At 36.7% G+C, this 20364-nt stretch overlaps 1 protein-coding gene across 18 annotated transcripts in view; it reads right to left on the bottom strand.

The window, feature by feature from the left end:
* Positions 1-20364, bottom strand: part of CHD9 (chromodomain helicase DNA binding protein 9) — a 244283-nt gene that overhangs the window by 35384 nt on the left and 188535 nt on the right. For all 18 annotated transcript variants that reach the window (XM_059905419.1, XM_059905418.1, XM_059905417.1 and 15 more), the window contains 4 exons: positions 17386-17582; positions 16723-16922; positions 12459-12618; positions 11928-12017 (listed from right to left, as the gene is read on the bottom strand). In XM_059905419.1, the coding sequence (XP_059761402.1) occupies positions 11928-12017; positions 12459-12618; positions 16723-16922; positions 17386-17582 (647 nt within the window). The remainder of the gene's footprint in view (positions 1-11927; positions 12018-12458; positions 12619-16722; positions 16923-17385; positions 17583-20364) is intronic.

Here is a 20364-nt window from a genome sequence, read left to right as displayed (position 1 = left end):
CCGCTATTGCTAGGAAAGTCACACTGAAAAATTAAGCACTGCTTACCAGTAAAGGAAGCCTAGCAAAGAGTTAATAATGTTTGACAAGGATTAGCAAATAAGTATCATTAATTTTGATATAAATACACGTCATTCTTAAATTGTATTCAACAGTCAAAGAGATTGGATAGGGTAAATTACCTGAGGGAATCAAATATTCTACTTGAGATTTTCCCTATGACATTAATGTATTATCAATTTTCAAAGAATCAGAGATATAATAAAAAACTTAACCCAAATTATATTAACTAGAATTTCATCTCTTCAGTATGGCACCATAAATTTTATAAATTAATTAAGAAAGGCCTATAGGTGTGAAGAAATGGAGCATTTCCTACTTATAACTAAGTTGTGTGGCAAAAGTTCATCTGTAAGTTGGTTGTCTTTGGGAATGCAAAATAAATTTTCATACAGATATAAACTGATAAATGGTCAATATGTTCCTGGGCTAGTCCACAAGAACCCAACAGCTAACCACTAATATAGTTGAAATAAAAGATATTGACAATTAAAAATAGTTTTAAGTTTTATAATAAAACATAAAAAATGGATTAAAAAATTACTTTTTATTTTTCATAAGTGTTTTGCCAGGAGACAAAAAGAAATTTTTCAACACTCTAAATGCACACCTCATTATATCTTATTTTGCTTAAAAACAGAAGTGTCACAATCACAATATTTTTTAGTTTAGTGCAGAAAGAGAGAAAGAGGAAGAGAGATTTTCCGGTGATATGGCAAAAGTTGAAAATGAGATGAGGAAAAATATAGTTAAAGAAGATATTTATTTTTTATTGCATTCCTGGTCAGGATTAAACAAAGCAGAAGCACAGAAAGACAAAAGAAAGAGGAAAGAACACTGGAGACAGGATGCCAAAGGGGGAAAAATAAAGTGGGTCAGATACTGTGCTTCCTCTTACCAATCATCAGGTAGCACTCTAAAGCTCAAAATATTGTGACTGTCATCTGAGGTGGAAGGTTTTTCCTGTTTTTAGAGAGTAAAAGGCACTAAATATATATCTCATGGGTTTTTTTTTTTTTTTTTTTTTTTTTTTTTTTTTTTAAAGCTGCGTTTCATAACTACTTTATTTATTTACTTATTTATTTATTTATTTATTTTTGGCTGTGTTGGGTCTTCGGTTCGTGCGAGGGCTTTCTCCAGTTGCGGCAAGCGGGGGCCACTCTTCATCGCGGTGCGGGGACCGCTCTTCATCGCGGTGCGCGGGCCTTTCACTATCGCGGCCCCTCCCGTTGCGGGGCACAGGCTCCAGACGCGCAGGCTCAGCAGTTGTGGCTCACGGGCCCAGCCACTCCGTGGCATGTGGGATCTTCCCAGACCAGGGCTCGAACCCGTGTCCCCTGCATTAGCAGGCAGATTCTCAACCACTGCGCCACCAGGGAAGCCCCTCTCATGGGTTTTTTTAAAAAAAATTTATTTTAACATCTTTATTGGAGTATAATTGCTTTACAATGGTGTGTTAGTTTCTGCTGTATAACAAAGTGAATCAGCTATACATATACACATATCCCCATATCTCCTCCGTCTTGTATCGCCCTCCCACCCTCCATTATCCCACGCCTGTAGTTAGACACAAAGCACCGAGCTGATCTCCCTGTGCTATGTGGCTGCTTCCCACTAGCTATCTATTTTACATTTGGTAGTGTATATATGTCCCCGCCACTCTCTCACTTCGTCCCAGCTTACCCTCCCCCTCCCTGTGTCCTCAAGTCCTTTCTCTACATCTGCGTCTTTACTCCTGTCCTGCCCCTAGGTTCTTCAGAACCATTGTTTTTCTTTTTTAGATTCCACATATATGTGTTAGCGTACAGTATTTGTTTTTCTATTTCTGACTTACTTCACTCTGTATGACAGACTCTGGGTCCATCCACCTCACTACAAATAACTCAATTTCGTTTCTTTTTATGGCCGACTAATATTCCATTGTATATATGTGCCACATCTTCTTTCTCCATTCATCTGTCGATGGACACTTAAGTTGCTTCCATGTCCTGGCTATTGTAAATAGAGCTGTAATGAACACTGTGGTACATGACTCTTTTTGAATGATGGTTTTCTCAGGGTATATGCCCAGTAGTGGGATTGCTGGGTCGTATGGTAGTTCTAGTTTTAGTTTTGTAAGGAACCTCCATACTGTTCTCCATAGTGGCTGTATCAATTTACATTCTCACCAACAGTGCAAGAGGGTTCCCTTTTCTCCACACCCTCTCCAGCATTTATTGTCTGTAGATTTTTTGATGATGGCCATTCTGACCCGTGTGAGGTGATACCTCATTATAGCTTTGATTTGCATTTCTCTAATGATTAGTGATGCTGAGCATCCTTTCATGTGTCTGTTGGCAATGTGTATATCTTCTTTGGAGAAATGTCTATTTAGGTCTTCTGCCCATTTTTGGATTGGGCTGTTTGTTTTTTTGATATTGAGCTGCATGAGCTGCTTGTATATTTTGGAGATTAATCCTTTGTCAGTTGCTTTGTTTGCAAATATTTTCTCCCATTCTGAGGGTTGTCTTTTCGTCTTGTTTATAGTTTCCTTTGTTGTGCAAAACTTTTAAGTTTCAGTAGGTCCCATTTGTTTATTTTTGCTTTTATTTCCCTTTCTCTAGGACGTGGGTCAAAAGAGATCTTGCTGTGATTTATGTCATAGAGTGTTCTGCCTATGTTTTCCTCTAAGAGTTTGATAGTGTCTGGCCTTACATTTAGGTCTTTAATACATTTTGAGTTTATTTTTCTGTGTGGTGTTAGGGAGTGTCATAATGTCATTCTTTTACATGTAGCTGTCCAGTTTTCCCACTACCACTTATTGAAGAGGCTGTCTCTTCTCCATTGTATATTCTTGCCTCCTTTATCAAAGATAAGGTGACCATATGTGTGTGGGTTTATCTCGGGGCTTTCTCTCCTGTTCCACTGATCTGTATTTCTGTTTTTGTGCCAGCGCCATACTGTTTTGATTACTGTAGCTTTGTAGTATAGTCTGAAGTCAGGGAGCCTGATTCCTCCAGCTCCGTTTTTCATTCTCAAGATTGCTTTGGCTATTCGTGGTCTTTTTATTTCCATACAAATTGTGAAATTTTTTGTTCTAGTTCTGTGAAAAATGCCATTGGTAGTTTGATAGGGATTGCATTGACTCTGTAGATTGCTTTGGATAGTACAGTCATTTTCATAATGTTGATTCTTCCAATCCAAGAACTTGGTATATATCTCTCCATCTATATGTATCATCTTTAATTTCTTTCATCAGTGTCTTATAGTTGTCTGCATACAGGTTTTTTGTCTCCTTAGGTAGGTTTATTCCGAGGTTATTTTATTCTTTTTGTTGCCATGGTAAATGGGAGTGTTTCCTTAATTTCTCTTTCAGATTTTTCATCATTAGTGTGTAGGAATGCAAGAGATTTCTGTGCATTAAATATTGTATCCTGCTACTTTACCAAATTCATTGATTAGCTCTAGTAGTTTTCCGGTAGCATCTTTAAGATTCTCTATGTATAGTTTCATATCATCTGCAAAGTGACAGTTTACTTCTTCTTTTCCAATTTGGATTCCTCTTATTTCTTTTTCTTCTCTGATTGCTTTGGCTAAAACTTCCAAAACTATGTTGAATAAGTGGTGAGAGTGGGCAACCTTGTCTTGTTCCTGATCTTAGTGGAAATGGTTTCAGTTTTTCCCCATTCAGAAGGATGTTGGTTGTAGGTTTGTCACATATGGCCTTTATTATGTTGAGGTAAGTTCCCTCTATGCCTACTTTCTGGAGGCTTTTTATCATAAATGGGTGTTGAATTTTGTTGAAAGCTTTTTCTGCATCTATTGAGATGATCATATGGTTTTTCTCCTTCAATATGTTAATATGGTTTATCCCATTGATTGATTTGCATATATTGAAGAATCCTTCCATTCCTTGGATAAACCCCACTTGATCAGGGTGTATGATCTTTTTAATGTGCTGCTGGATTCTGTTTGCTAGTATTGTTTTGAGATTTTGGCATCTATGTTCATCAGTGATATTGGCCTGTAGTTTTCTTTCTTTGTGATACCTTTCTTTGTGATACCACCTTGTGGTATCAGGGTGATGATGGCCTCGTAGAATGAGTTTGGGAGTGTTCCTCCCTCTGCTATATTTTTTAAGAGTTTAAGAAGGATAGGTGTTAGCTCTTCTCTAAATGTTTGATAGAATTCGCCTGTGAAGCCACCAGGTCCTGGGCGTTTGTTTGTTGGAAGATTTTTAATCACAGTTTCAATTTCAGTGTTTGTGATTGGTCTGTTTATATTTTCTATTTCTTCCTGGTTCAATCTCAGAAGGTTGTGCTTTTCTAAGAATTTGTCCATTTCTTCCAGGTTGTCCATTTTATTGGCATATAGTTGCTTGTAGTAATCTCTCATGATCCTTTATATTTCTGCAGTGTCAGTTGTTAGGTCTCTGTTTTCATTTCTAATTCTATTGAGTCTTCTCCCTTTTTTTCTTGATGAGTCTGTCTAATGGTTTATCAATTTTGTTTATCTTCTCAAAGAAATAGCTTTTACTTTTATTAATCTTTGCTATTGTTTCCTTCACTTCTTTTTTTTCTAAAGATTTTTTTAAATTAATTAATTGATTTTTAAATTTTTTTTTAGTTTTTGGCTGTGTTGGGTCTTCGTTTCTGTGAGAGGGCTTTCTCTAGTTGCGGCAAGTGGGGGCCACTCTTCATCGCGATGCGCGGGCCTCTATCGCGGCCTCTCTTGTTGCGGAGCACAGGCTCCAGATGCGCAGGCTCAGTAGTTGTGGCTCACGGGCCTAGTTGCTCCACGGCATGTGGGATCTTCCCAGACCAGGGCTCGAACCCGTGTCCCCTGCATTGGCAGGCAGATTCTCAACCACTGTGCCACCAGGGAAACCCTCCTTCACTTCTTTTTCATTTATTTCTGATCTGATCTTTATGATTTCTTTCCTTCTGCAAACTTTGGGGTTTTTGTTCTTCTTTCTCTAATTGCTTTAGGTGTAAGGTTTGGTTGTTTATTTGAGATGTTTCTTGTTTCTTGACATAGGATTGTATTGCTATAAATTTCCCCCTTAGAACTGCTTTTGCTGCATCCCATAGGTTTTGGGTCGTCATGTTTTCATTGTCATTTGTTTCTAGGTATTTTTTAATTTCCTCTTTGATTTCTTCAATGATCTCTTGGTTATTTAGTATCATATAGTTTAGCCTCCATGTGTTTGTATTTTTTACAGATTTTTTTCCTGTAATCAATATCAAGTCTTACAGAGTTGTGGTTGGAAAAGATACTTGATACGATTTCAATTTTCTTAAATTTGCCAAGGCTTGATTTGTGACCCAAGATATGGTCTATCCTAGAGAATGTTCCATGAGTACTTAAGAAGAAAGTGTATTCTGTTGTTTTTGCATGGAAGGTCCTATAAATATCAATTAAGTCCATCTTGTCTGATGTGCCATTTAAAGCTTGTGTTTCCTTTTTATTTTCATTTTGGATGATCTGTCCATTGGTGAAAGTGGGCTGTTAAAGTCCCCTACTATTATTGTGTTACTGTCGATTCCCCCTTTTATGGTGGTTAGCATTTGCCTTGTGTATTGAGGTGCTTCTATGTTGGGTGTATAAATATTTACAACTGTTGTATCTTCTTCTTGGATTGATCCCTTGATCATTATGTAGTGTCCTTCTTTGTCTCTTGTACTAGTCTTTATTTTAAAGTCTACTTTGTCTTGATATGAGAATTGCTACTCCAGCTTTCTTCTGATTTCCATTTGCATGGAATCTTTTTCCATCCCCTCACTTTCAGTCTGTATGTGTCCCTAGGTCTGAAGTGGGTCTCTTGTAGATAGCATATATACGGGTCTTGTGTTTGTATTCATTCAGCCAGTCTATGTCTTTTGGTTGGAACATTTAATCCACTTACATTTAAGGAAATTATCGATATATATGTTCCTATTACCATTTTCTTAGTTGTTTGGGTTCGTTATTGTAGGTCTTTTCCTTCTCTTGTGTTTCCTGCCTAGAGAAGTTCCTTTAGCATTTGTTGTAAAGCTGGTTTGGTGATGGTGAATTCTCTTAGCTTTCGCTTGTCTGTAAATGTTTTAATTTCTCCGTCAAATCTGAATGAGATCCTTGCTGAGTAGAGTAATTTTGGTTGCAGGTTTTTCCCTTTCATCACTTTAAATATGTCCTGACATACCCTTCTTGCTCGCAGAGTTTCTGCTGAGAAATCAGCTGTTAACCTTATGGGGATTCCCTTGTATGTTATTTGTTGCTTTTCACTTGCTGCCTTTAATATTTTTTTCTTTGTATTTAATTTTTGATAGTTTGATTAATATGTGTCTTCGTGAGTTTCTCCTTGGATTTATCCTGTATGGGACTCTGCGCTTCCTGGACCTGTTTGACTATATCCTTTCCCATATTAGGGAAGCTTTCAAGTATAATCTCTTCAAATTTTTTCTCAGTCCCTTTCTTTTTCTCTTCTTCTTCTGGGACCCCTATAGTTCGAATGTTGGTACATTTAATGTTGTCCCAGAGGTCTCTGAGACTGTCCTCAATTCTTTTCATTCTTTATTCTGCTCTGTGGTAGTTATTTCCACTATTTTATCTTCCAGGTCACTTATCCGTTCTTTTGACTCATTTTTTCTGCTACTGATTCCTTCTAGAGAATTTTAAATTTCATTTATTGTGTTGTTCATCATTGTTCGTTTGCTCTTTAGTTCCTCTAGGTCCTTGTTAAACGTTTCTTGTATTTTCTCCATTCTATTTCTAAGACTTTGGATCATCTTTACTATCATTACTCTGAATTCTTTTTCAGGTAGACTGCCTATTTCCTCTTCATTTGTTTGGACTGGTGTGTTTTTACTTTGCTCCTTCATGTGCTGTTTATTTCTCTGTCTTCTCATGTTGCTTAACTTACTGCGTTTGGGGTCTCCTTTTTGCAGGCTGCAGGTTTGTAGTTCCCATTGTTTTTGTTGTCTGCCCCCAGTGAGTAAGGTTTGTTCAGTGGGTTGTGTAGGCTTCCTGGTGGAGGGGACTGGTGCCTGTGTTCTGGTGCATGAGGCTGGATCTTGTCTTTCTGGTGGGCAGGACCGCGACCGGTGGTGTGTTTTGGGGTGTCTGTGAACTTATTATGATTTTAGGCAGCCTCTCTGCTAATGGGTGGGGTTGTTTTCCTGTCTTGCTAGTTGTTTGGCATGGGGTGTCCAGCACTTTACCTTGCTGGTCGTTGAGTGAAGGTGGGTCTTAGCATTGAGATGCAGATCTCTGGGAGAGCTTTTGCCATTTGATATTACGTGGGGCCGGGAGGTCTCTGGTGGACCAATGTCCTGAACTCAGCTCTCCCACCTACGAGCCTCAGGCCTGACACCCAGCGGGAGCACCAAGACCCTGACACCCGGCCGGAGCACCAAGACCCTGTCAGCCACATGGCTCTTACATGAGTCCTTGGCACATAGAAAGCACTTGATAACTGTGAACTAATATTGCTATAACTATAATTACAGGGACAAGCTGGGGGAGCGATTCATCTTCCTGCTAGTGTTGGATGGTCTCCTGCAGAGGTGGGGGCTGGCTGTGGTTCACCGTGGGGACAAAGACACTGGCAGCAGGAGTTCTGCGAAGTACTCATTGGCGTAAGCTCTCCCAGAGTCCGCCATTAGTCCCACCAAAGAGCTCAACCTCACGGTTTAAATGTGCCATATGCATGTTAAGTGTTCCTTAACTGCTAGGGAAAGGAATACAATAAGGTGCATGTACTCCTATTGTTGATTTCTGCTTTTAGAGATTCAGTTCATGTGCTATCTTTTGCATAAAGCCTCTAAACTTCCCCAGGCTAGATCATCCATTCACGATAGATTTTAAATCTATTTTGATTTAAATATTCATTTTGATTTAAATATTCACAGTATTCACAATGTGCCAACAATGGCAATAATAAGACAGACATATCCTTGCCCTTTTGAAGAGGTATCTGCAAAACCTCTTCAATACCTGTGATGAGTGCTGTGACAGGGCACTCTGGGTATGTGCTTTACCCAGACATGAAAGGACAGGGAAGCTGAGTTGATGTTGGCTGAGCAGTAAGAGAGGGAAAATGAAAGAAAACGGGAAAGAGAATGTTCCTGCAAGAATGCAAAGGCCTGGAGGCATCAGTAACCATGGCATATTTGACAAATGCAGATCTAAAGTTCAGATGAGAGATGTGGGCTAGAATTAGGTTCGGAAGTCATCAGTATGGAAATATAAGTTGATGCTGCAGAAAAGATGTGAACACCCAAGAGTAAGTGACGAGAGGGCCTACATGAACACATTTAAGAGACAGGTGGAAGAGAAGCCTGAAAATGAAAAGTGGCAAGCAGAATGCTAAAAAGAAAATCTACAGGAGAATGGTATCACAGACACATTTTAATAATACGGAAGTGGTCAATAAAGGTAAATAAGATAAACACTATGATATATTCATCAAATTTAGCAGTGAGAATATGGGTGAAGAACTTCTTAAAGTAGGTGGTGGAGTGAGGGGGTAGCAGCTGAATTGTAGTGGAATGTACAGTCAATGGGAGAAAAGAAAAAGAGGACAGCAAATACAGATACTTCTTTAAAAAATGTTTGGCTGTGAAACCAAGGAGAGTAATAATATGGTAGTCTGAGGAGAACTGGGTGCAAAAGTGGTGTGTGTGTGTGTGTGTGTGTGTGTGTGTGTGCGCATGTGCGTGTGCGTGTGTGTGTGTGTGTGTGTGTGTTGAGAGAGATGTAAATATTTTTAAATCCAAATGAGAAGCCAGAAAGGGAAAGAATAATGAAAGAGGATAATTCATAGATCACAGTTCCTGGGAAATCACGAGGCGATTGAATGCAGTCAGACCAAGGAAAAAGAGGAGCCAATTAGTCACCAAATATTTACTGGGTGTTACTATTTCCCAGATTCTAGGGGCTGGGAACACAGTGATCAATAAGACAGATAGCATACTTCACCTTCAACCAGCTTAAATTGTAATGATAGGGGAAATACAATTTAAAAATAAATATAATTTTTAATACTAGTAGGCAACATGAATGAGATAAAATAAGGTTAAGTAATAGTGGGTGACTGGTGGGCTGCTTTAGCTAGGGTGGCCAGGGAAGGCCTATCTGAAGATGTGAAACTTAAGCTGAGACCTGCATGATATGAAGGGGTAGTTCTGTGGAAGATTAGGGGAAAGAATATTTGTACTAGGGGGAACAGCACAGAATGAGCCTGACATGTTGGAGGAACATTGTGGATGAGGAACAGAATGGAGGAAGAGGTCCCAGAGTTATGTAGGGCACTGTAGGATTGGGCTTTATTCTAAGAGAAATGAGAAGCAACTGGAAGGTTTTAAGAAGTGCCTTGGGGCTTCCCTGGTGGCGCAGTGGTTGAGAATCTGCCTGCCAATGCAGGGGACACGGGTTCGAGCCCTGGTCTGGGAAGATCCCACATGCCACGGAGCAACTGGGCCCGTGAGCCACAATTACTGAGCCTGCGCGTCTGGAGCCTGTGCTCCGCAACAAGAGAGGCTGCGATAGTGAGAGGCCCGCGCACTGTGATGAAGAGTGGCCCCTGCTTGCCACAACTACAGAAAGCCCTCGCAGAGAAATGAAGACCCAACACAGCCATAAATAAAATAAATAAATAAATTAAAAAAAAAAAAAAAAAGAAGTGCCTTGGCCTGATTTTTGCTTTAGAAAGATCACCCTGGCTGCTGTGTGAAGGTCCGACTGTAGAGAGGCAAAATAAAAGGCAAAGATGGGAATTCCCTGGTGGTCCAGTAGTGGTTAGGACTCTGTTCTTCCACCACAGGGGGCCCGGGTTCGATCCCTCATCTAGGAACTAAGATCTTGTATGCTGTGTGGTGCAGCCAAAAGAATACCCAACAACTCTTGAAAAAGAAGAGGCAAACAGACTCACTTAGGAGGCCACTGAAAAAGTCTAAACACGAGATAATGGTGGCTTGGACCAGGGAGTTAGCAGAGGAGAGAGTGAAAAGTGCTCAGGTTTGGCATATACTTTGTCAAGCTAGCAAGTCTTCCTGTAGGGTTTGAGGGGAAGAGGAGAATCAAGAATGATACCAGAGCAACTGGGTGGTACATTTAGTAGGATGGAGAAGGCTTGTATGTGGGAAGGTGGGGAGGAAAGAATAGGAGACAGATTTGGGAGATACACAGGAAGTTTGAGCTGTTAATTCGATTTTTCAAGTGGAAATGTTTAGAGGCAGCTAACTCAGAGCTTAGAGCTGAGGGGAAACGTCTGGGATGAATATGTAAATCTGACTGTCATCTGTGTATAGATCATATTTAATATGATGAGGGTGCATGAGTTTACTGAAAGGGAAAGTACAGATAAGAAAGAAAGCTGAGGACACACCTCTTGGTCAATCCAACATGTAGAGATCTATTAGAGGAATAAGAGCTAGCAAAGGAAAATGGAAAGGAAAGACCAATGTGGAAAAAAGGACAACCAGGTGGGTGTAGCAGCAAGGATGCCTACCGAAGACATCACTTCAAGAAGGGAGAAGTAGAATAAGTTTAGAGACTGATCACATGGTAGGTTATTAGTGGCCTGATTAAAAATCATTTCAGCGGGAGAGTGGAGATGAAAGATTAATTGGAATAGATTGAAGAGAAGATGCAAGGTAAAGAAGTAGAGACTGTCAACACAGACAACTCTTTATTTTCATGAAGGGGAGCGGAGAAATGGAGTAGTAGGACGTATGTACGATACATGATATTAAGGAATGTATATATGCCAAGAGAATGATTCAGTAAAGAGGGGGAAAATGATTTGGCAAAGACAGGCGATTACAGGCGTAAAATCCTTAAAAGGTAAGAAACAAGTTCCAAGCATAAGGGTTGCTCTTAGGAGGAGGATTTCTACTGCATCCCAAGGGAAGGAATAAATAGGGGGACACATACGACAAGTAGAACTGAAGGTAGCTCTTGTCTGATTGTTTCTGTTTTCTCTGTGAAATATATAGCAAAGTCATTATTGGAGGGTGATGCTGGTGGGACAGGAAGATGGCTTGAGGAGAGAGGTGTGGAATGGTCCTCTTTAAGAGTAGGTAAGTGAACTTCCTAGTCATGGTGGTTAAACAGCTTACTTGTGTTTAATTTCGCTTGAGATCAATGCTCATAAATTTGAAGTTAGTTATTCGGCAGGGTTTGTGTGATTTTCTCCAGCCATGTTCAACTGCTTAGGTATAGGCAAGGGGTAAAACGATTTTTCGGTTTAACATGAGTTGGGGTTGTGCCACGAATGTAGAACAGAGGGGAAAGCAGGCAAAGAATCTCAGTTAGTGAGTACAGTGCTGGACTACAGAATGCAGGTTTATAATGAGGAAAGTGGGGCATGAAGGTGGAGATGGATAAGATGGGGGACATCGTGATGAAATTAGAGAATTAGAGTGAAAAGTACCCAAGTTAAGTGAGTCTGAAGGAAATAAGTGACAGCTGAAATGCAGACTGAAGAGGTAATGCTGTTACTGGTGATAGTAAGATTAAGTATATGATTGTGTGTGTGTGTGGCTGTGGTGGAGAGGAAAGAAGACGATTGCAGATAAAGGTCAAGGAACTGAGAGACTAAGGTGCTGGATGGATCATATGAGGACGTAAAAGTCAGTCACTGCAGTAAGAGGGAGGAAGGTTAAGTTTTAGATTTGGTAGCAGGAAGCTATTACTAATGCTGATGTTATTATTCTTATGATAACTTTCAGTGACAGAGCCAATGATGAGATTAATAGACAAAAGGCAACAAAATGGCAAGGGTTACTCTAAGTTTGGTAGATTTTTCTTCCTGTGAATTTCACTGAAGATTCACTTAATATACAATTTTCTGGTCATTTAACTTTTGCCTCATTATGTTGCTGAAAAATAAACATGCTATTTAATTTACCTTGCATCAACTCCGTCAAACACTTTCTGACACTCATTTCCAATGACTTCTTGCTTTAGATAATACAGCATTCTTACACGAAGCAAGACTCTAAAAATGAGGCGGAAAAAAAAAATCGAAAGACACAAAGACATTAATCATTAAAGAAAATTCACCCATGGGGTTAAAATTAGAAAAGAATTTGTATAAAAATTTTTATAATGAAATAATAATAATAACTTCTGATTAAATAAACCTCATTACTATCATATATATAAAATAGGTTTCTTCAAAATCTTTACAATCATCATTATTTAATATCCAAGTAAGATATAATGAGATCACTTGGAGGCCAGTTTTTTTTCTCTCTCTGCTGATGAAAAGTGACACAAGAGGTACCATAATTTGCTGAAGGATACCCTGGTAAGAATAAGATTAGGATTGGTCCTAGACCACACTGTCTCTGTACTCAAAATCAGCATGCTTTAAGATTGTTAATAAATTCAGAAGTAAACTTTTAATGGGTTGTGTTAAAAATACCCTACTACCTACTTATTACAGTGGTGTTTTATATGTTTTTTGTAGCCTTCATCCTGAAGTAGCTGCTCAGGATTGTATTTTCGAAGCCATTCTGCTTTTTGTATATCAAATGAGCTTGTTTGAGTCTTTACTTTCTTCCCTTTTCGACCTCTGGGTACAGGGGCTGACAGGCCTGTTAAAATGAGAAGGACAAATGAAATCAGGGATAATTTGTATAAAGATGTTCAATTTGAAACATTTTTTTCAATGGAAGAAATTTCTGGAGACTTTCAGAGGTCTGTGTAGGCTATACAGAGATCTTTGAAATATTAATGGTAACAATATAAACTCAATCACAAGATAAGTCCACGTGACACCACACACATATTAACACAATTTCCGCCAACCACCCAATTTCATAACTCTAATTAATCATTCTGATTACCTCTATGTTGCAAAACATTTTTTTCCAAATGTAAAAACTGAAAGATCAAACCTTTCCCTCTGCTTTACTTTTTGCTTCCTTAGTTACAAAAACACAAGTTGTGGTCTCTTGATTTTCAAAACTGATTGTTACTAATAACATGGATTAGGTTTTGTGGGGTTCCTGTTTAAGAGAGCTAAATTCATTTGATTTCTTTGACATTTTTGTTGTGAAATACGTCAAAAATAAAAAACAGATTCCCACTCTTAACATATTCCATATTTGGTCAGTTTTTTATTAAAGGAAATAATACATAAAGTCCAATTCACTCCTTCCTTCCCAGAGATAGTCACTACCCTGAATTTGATTTTCATTTCATACACGTTTATACTTGTGTGTTGGAGAAATATTCAGTATTTAAGCTTTCATTACATTATACATGCAATTCTGTAACTTATTTATTATTTTTAATTTTTTTCTGAGATTTATAAATACTTGCTGATTCATGGAGGCTCTAATTCATCCATTTTAACTGCTGTGTAAAAATCTATTCTATGACTATATCACCTGCTTATTATTCTTCAACGATGCTGGAGTTGTTTCACTTACAAGTTTTCACAATTACAAATAATACAGTTGTGATTCTTCCTTTCAATTCTTGTCTCATATCTTTTCCCTGCCATATTCTACCAGCCAGGAGTTTCATCACAATGGTAAATAGAAGCACTATGTAGGTTTGTCCCATTTTTCCTTAGGATTCTGGTGGTTTTGGCCTTTATATTTTGATACTATTTTGTTCAGTGCATACAAGTTCATATTTGTTGTATCTTCTTTTATGGATTAGTCTTTTTTATTATGTAGTATCCCTTTTTAATCTCAATTAATGCTTCCATCTTAAATTGCATTTTGGTCTATGTTAATAATGCTCTGTATTCTAGTCCTCCTGACCCTTGTTGGTTTGGAAACTAAACAGTGCATATTTAAAAATACACATATTGAAATTTTCCTAATAAAATATGGAGATGTTTTATATTTTTAAATTTCTCCCTACCATAATTTCCTCAGATTCATCATTTAATCCTATTTACTTTTTCATGTAACTGCATGTTAATTTTTACATGTTAATTTGTAATTTTTAAGAGGTCTGTGCCTTGAATGTTTCTACAGTACTTCAGTCTTTTATCAAAATCATAGTATATCTGAAGTATCTTTGCAGATATTAATGATATTTTTTAAACAGTTGTCTTCTCCTTTCATAGTCTTTGTTTCCTACAAGTTCATTTTAGTGGTTTGTTTTTAGTCTCTCTCTCATGTTGGAGACGTTCCTCAGATGCCTGATACCCTTGGTTATTTGCTCATATTTAAGAATGACAGAAAAGTTGATAGGCAGGCTGAATGAGTGGAGCTGACTGTTGACTCTTTGAAGGTTAATCTGGCTGGCTTTTTCCTGTCATTATCTTTAGGTTTTGGCGTGGTCAGATTCACCAAGGACGATTCCTTAGTTTTCTTCCTTGAGTATGACACTGTCCAGTATACATATTCATTTAACAGCCATTTAGTAGCTCCATGTTGCAAATACCAATGAAATGCAGACATTCTCTATTTTATCTTCTCCAGAGAATAAACATTCAGTTGGTCTTCACCATGGCTACATGGAGTTGAAAAGAGTATTTAGGTATCTGATCCCCCTTTTAAACAACTTTTAATCAAAGCCCTGTCCTTTATACCCACTTTCAGAGGTCACGGATGTCACAAACTCCTGAAACTTTTAGATAATCTATGAAGCAAATCAGTTGGTTGTTGCCCTTTCCTACTGTTGACCTAAGATTCAGCTCTCTCTGGTTGTTTAAGTTAGTCATCACTAATCTAATGCTTCTAGGTTCCAAAATTCTTTTTCCATTCTCTCTACTTTTAAGGGTTTATCCTTATTTATTTTTAAATTATGGAATTAAGCATACACAAAAATAGATGGAATAATATGATGGATCACCAGATCTTATCATCCAACTTCATTAATTATCAATTCATAGCCAATTTGGCTTCATCTATATCCTGTTTGTTCCCCAACCTCCAACACTATTTTGAAATAAATCGAAGACAACCACCACCTCATTAATAAATGTCTGAGTATCTTTTAACATATGTAAAATATAAGGCTTCCTTAAAAACAAAACAAAAAACGACAATACCATCACCAGCCCTAAGAAATGCAATAACACTTACTTAATATTTAGTATTCAAATTTACAATTACCTAATAAAGATAATAGACAAATTTCTCCTGGGCTGTTTGTTTCAATCAGGATCCAAATAAGGCCCACACACTGCAACTGGCTGAGGACTCATAAACCTCTTTCAGGTTATAGCAGGGTTTTCAATCTTGGCACTATTGCTATTTTGAGCTGCACAGTTTTTCACTGTAGGGGCAGTCTGTGCTCTTGTGGCCTCTACAAACTAGATGCCATTAACATGCTCAAACCTGTGACAACCCAGGGTGGGAGCAAGATTGGGGCACAAGATCATGTCTGGTTGTGAACCAATGGTTTATAGATACCCCACCCATTTCCTCCTCTTCCACTATTTATCTGTTAAAGAAACTAAAATTTATACCTGTACAATTTATAAAGCTTAATACCTTGAATTTTTTTCCCTTTATTGACATATAAGTTGGGTTTCAAGGAAGAGTGAAATTATATTTGTGTGAATCTTTTATCTTGACCAGAAATCAGCTCTTCACATTAATAATTTCATTGCCTCCTATTAAGATAGACCTCCAGTGACCACCCTAAACTGGGTGCTTTCTGTTCTTCTCAATCTCAGTACTTAGTTTATTTACTTCACAGTACTCATCATAATCTATAATTATTTAGGTAATTTATCTGCTTTCTTACTATGTCTGTCTGCCTGACCAGAATGTAAGGTTCACGAGCTCAGGGATCTTGTCTGGGTTGTTCCTTCTCATCTTCCCAGTACTTTGCACAAGAAGCGCAGAACAGGCACTTTAACAGATATTTGTTGATTAAACAGAATAAAATTGTAAAACCAATTTAAGGGCATAGTAATCTTTTTACCTTTATAGAAAATTCAATTATTTTACGCAAAAAAGAATGTTCGTAGGGTTATGGAGCAAATGTTACTTGTATATACCTCTTAAGGGGCTATAAATTGACACAGCCACGTTTGACAGCAAATTAAAATAGTTATAACAATTTTAAATGTATATACCACAGTGTTCCAAATTTTAATATACACACTAATTGCTGAGGAACTTGTTAAAATGTAGATTCTGATGCGGTAAGTCTGAGGGCTAAGATTCTGCATTTCTAAGAAGCTCCTGGGAGATGCTGATGCTGTTAACACACAGACCACATTTTAGGTCCTAAGGAGGTATATATGCTGTACCTCAACAATTCCATTTCTTGGTATTTACTTTAGTAGAAGATTTATTCCTGTGCACAAGGAGGAACCTACAAGGATCTTCACTAAAACCTGTTTCTCAATTACCTAAAATTGGAAACATCCTAAACGCCCATCATCAAAGGAGATGCTAAATGAATTAAGAAATATCCATACTATGGACTACTAAGCAGGAGTTTAAAAAATAAAATAGATCTACATGAATACAGATGGGCTGATCTCTAAGACATACTATTGGGTCAACAACTTGTAAACAAATACATGTTTGATAACAGTATATAAAACCCAACCAAACTGATAACACTGGTCTTTTCCAACTTGGAACTTGAATTGAGAGTGAAGCTTAAGGGTTCTTTACCATTATCTGAAATGCTTCAGTATTTTATAGGGTACTATGTGAAGTGCTACTTACATAACTAAAACTAAATTTAAAAAGGAAATAAAAGAATGTTCTTACCTAGATGATTTTGTAGCTCTCTTGTCTGCCCATCTTCAGTTGGAGTAATGAGATCCCATATGAAGCCTTTAATTTTCTCATCTCCTCGGTAGTGAACAAGGCAATAAGCTAAGAGGGCTCGGCAAATTATTTCCACATCGTGCTCATTTAGCTGCCTTTTAAAACGGCCATGAGACAAAATCTCTCTCCATCGGCCCCACCTAGTTAAAAAAAGGTATATTTATATTAATATTGGGTGAAATTCTAGAGGAAACATAACTCATGGATAAAAGGCCTGAAACCTGCAAAAAACACACTTTGTCACTGATAGGATTTACCTATTAAAGTTTTTTCCCCCACAGAATAAACTGCAGAGTCATGGTATAGTAATTTCTAGTATATTTTATTGACTAATGGATAACAATATTATCCATTTTGTGTTACTGAATATGCAAATCTGAGAACAACAAGGAGTTTGATATTAGCAATACATATATAATATTAAAATTTAAAGATATCTCATCAACTGCTATTAAGTATATGTTAAATATATAAATGCATGGTACTTAAAAAATACATTTTATTGATTCTAACAAGATAAAAAGTGTATTAGAATATAGTATATGTTTCCCGTAAATTTGTATACCAGACTACTAACAGTAAACATTAAAAATAGTATTTTACCCATAAACTAGCAGATTTTTCTCTACTCTAAAGCATTCAGTTCTTCCATAGCCATTCGAACGCTCACAGGGTCTCCGGAGTTTGGGCTTTTCATCTCCTTCACTTTCAGCTTCAGATAATTCAGCCAATTCATCTTTTGTGGCACTGAAGGGTCTTGTTTGTTTCCTAATTCTTGGAGTGTCAATAACCAAGCTGTTCTGTAAAATTTAACAGCTATTACTTGAAGGTCCTTTTATTATTTTGCTTATAACAATATTTTACATTTTTACCTTTCAAGCTGTACAAACAATAAAACAATTTTAAAAAGCCAGAACAAAGAAATTACTAACAATTCCACTCACCTACCAAATCAACATAGAATTTTTATATTCCTTTAAAATCCTTATTACCATTTGTCATAATTTCATGACATTACAATCATAGGATAAAAAAAAATTTGGTATACGGCTTTATTTACTGTATTGTGCTTCTACAACCATAAACTATATTTTAAATTGAATTTATGCATCATAATTTTCTTTACCTAATTAATTCATAATGTAATTTGAATTAATACAAATAGATTGTTTTAAATTTTTAAAATATATAATGCTAAAAAGTAAATCTTTGTAATCTAAGTTTATCCTAAAGATAAGTCCAAAGGAAGTGAAATATCCAGAAATGGAAATATTGATCAAAGGGCATAATTATTTTATGGATCTAGAATCATATTTCAGTGCTTTCCAAAAGACTTACACTAATATACAACTAGCAAGGTAATAAGCGTATGAACCTCACTATGTTCAATGCAGTTTAATTCATTCAAAACAACTTAAGTTGACAAACTTTTATCTTCATTGAGCAATTTCTCTAAGTTAGGCACTATGTTATGGGCTGGGACTAAGATAGCTTTCTGCTCATGAGAAATTCACATTCTTGAGGCTCAGTTTAACGTGTAAACAAATAAATGCTATTCAGGATGCAATATTTTATAAGATGGGTGCCAAAAAAGTCAGAAAGATTTACAAAGTAGTGATACTAGAAAGAGATCTTCAAGAACGAGAAGTAGTTTGCTAGGCATCCAAGAAGGACATGGCATTATAAGTGAAGAAAACAGTAATGGACCTGAAAAGGTATTCTATGTTCAAGTCCTAGAGCAGGAGAGGGTAAACGTTAGCAGGGGAAGCAGGGACCAGACCATGTAGGTTCTGCTGTCCCACAGTAGTATGAACACAGTGCACTGAGTTTAAAGGGGTACCTAATGTTAATATGTCTTAATACTGGTGACATTAACCTTCTCTATTAAGTTTTTCCACTGTAGGCTTACTAGTTTTCTTTTTGTAATTAATAAATATTTTGGAAGATATACTTTGAAGATATATAAAAATTCTGTTTCTCCTTAAATTCTACACACTAATTTTAGAATTCATCAATGGAGTGGATTAATTGAGATTTTCTATTTCTCTTATTCCTTCTACATTTATTAATTGGCACCTTCTATGTAAGAAAGAGCTGACAAGGACCTACTGTATAACACAGGGAACTATACTCAGTATTTTGTAATAAGCTTAAAAGAATCTGAAAAAAAATTATGTATTTATAACAAACACTTTGTTGTATACCTGAAACTAAAACATCGTAAATCAACCTACTTCAATAAAAATAATTACTTAATTAAAAAAAAGAAAGAGTTGTCCCTTTCCCTGGTCCCAACTTAAAAAAAAAACAAACCATAATTGTATTTTCTCTTGAGTAAATTTTCAAGTGTCTTTTGCCCATAATCTTTTAAGATTTTGATTTATTTCTACTTGTGATCAATTTACATTAGCTTTTATATAATAAAAATATTAACTTTCATATATACCTCTGCTACAAATAGTCACCAGTCTGATTGCACTTTTATTTTTCCATTACATAATTTTTAGTCATATATTTGAATATGCTTGATTATTTCCGTTGTGGTTTGTTTCTAATTTAGAATGTTTTCCCACCAAATATTTGATAAAATAGAAATCTAGTTTTTCTATTTTTTCATGCTTTGTTTCAAAAATAAATTTTTTATCACAAATTGGAGTTTACTTGGTATAGAGTATGTTATTAAAATGTTCCCCCAATGCTAACTCAAATTCTAATCATGATTATTAAATAATCCCTTTTTCTCTAATGCTATTTCTTTATTTACATCCTACAATTTGATCTTCTCCTGTTCTTATTCTATTCTTTGCTCTATATACATTTCTCTCAGTATCATGGTTCCTTTATAATATGTTAATATGCTTTTATGTTTTAACATATAGTAAGTAATGCCAGTCTGTCTTCATGGTACTTCTTGTCAGAAAATTATAAAATTTTTAAACAGAGTACAAATTAGAAAACATAACTGCAAAGTATTACATGACTATATGCTTGTATAAGTTTATTTATAAAATCCATAACTCCTTAGGATAATCTATAAGGCCCTATTGATATGAGCCATACCTATCTTCTCTGACCTAACCTGTCACCACTCTCACTACCTCCCTACATTCTGACACAATGCCATTTCTATTTCTGGAACACAGTAAGCTTATTTCAAACAATGGCTCACTGCCATTCCCTCTACCTTGAAAGCTTTTATCTCATGTCTTTACACTGTTGGCTCGTTCTCATCATTCAAGTCTCAGCACAGATGTCCCCTCAGAGTGACCTCCCTTGACCACTTTCCCTAATGCTATCTCCACTCCTCCAGGCATTCTCTACCATCTTACCATTTTATTTTCTTCAGTCTCAGAAATTATCTTATATATTTGTTTACTTACTCACCAGAATTTGTAAGCTCTATTGAAGCAGTGGTTCATCTGTCTTGTTCATTTTAGCCCTAATGTGAGAATGGTACTTGGCTCACAGTGTGCTCTAGCTGGATCCAGCACAAATGTACGAGTGTCTGTGTATTACCACTATAATACTTTTGAAAAATCATAAACAAACATCACACTGTAAGTACTGTTCTATTTCTCTCTC

The sequence above is a fragment of the Balaenoptera ricei genome, chromosome 19 (assembly GCF_028023285.1).
Source record: "Balaenoptera ricei isolate mBalRic1 chromosome 19, mBalRic1.hap2, whole genome shotgun sequence".
NCBI classification, from domain to species: Eukaryota; Metazoa; Chordata; class Mammalia; order Artiodactyla; family Balaenopteridae; genus Balaenoptera; species Balaenoptera ricei.
Note: the sequence above shows the minus strand (reverse complement) of the source record. Positions and strands in the feature narration are given on the sequence as shown.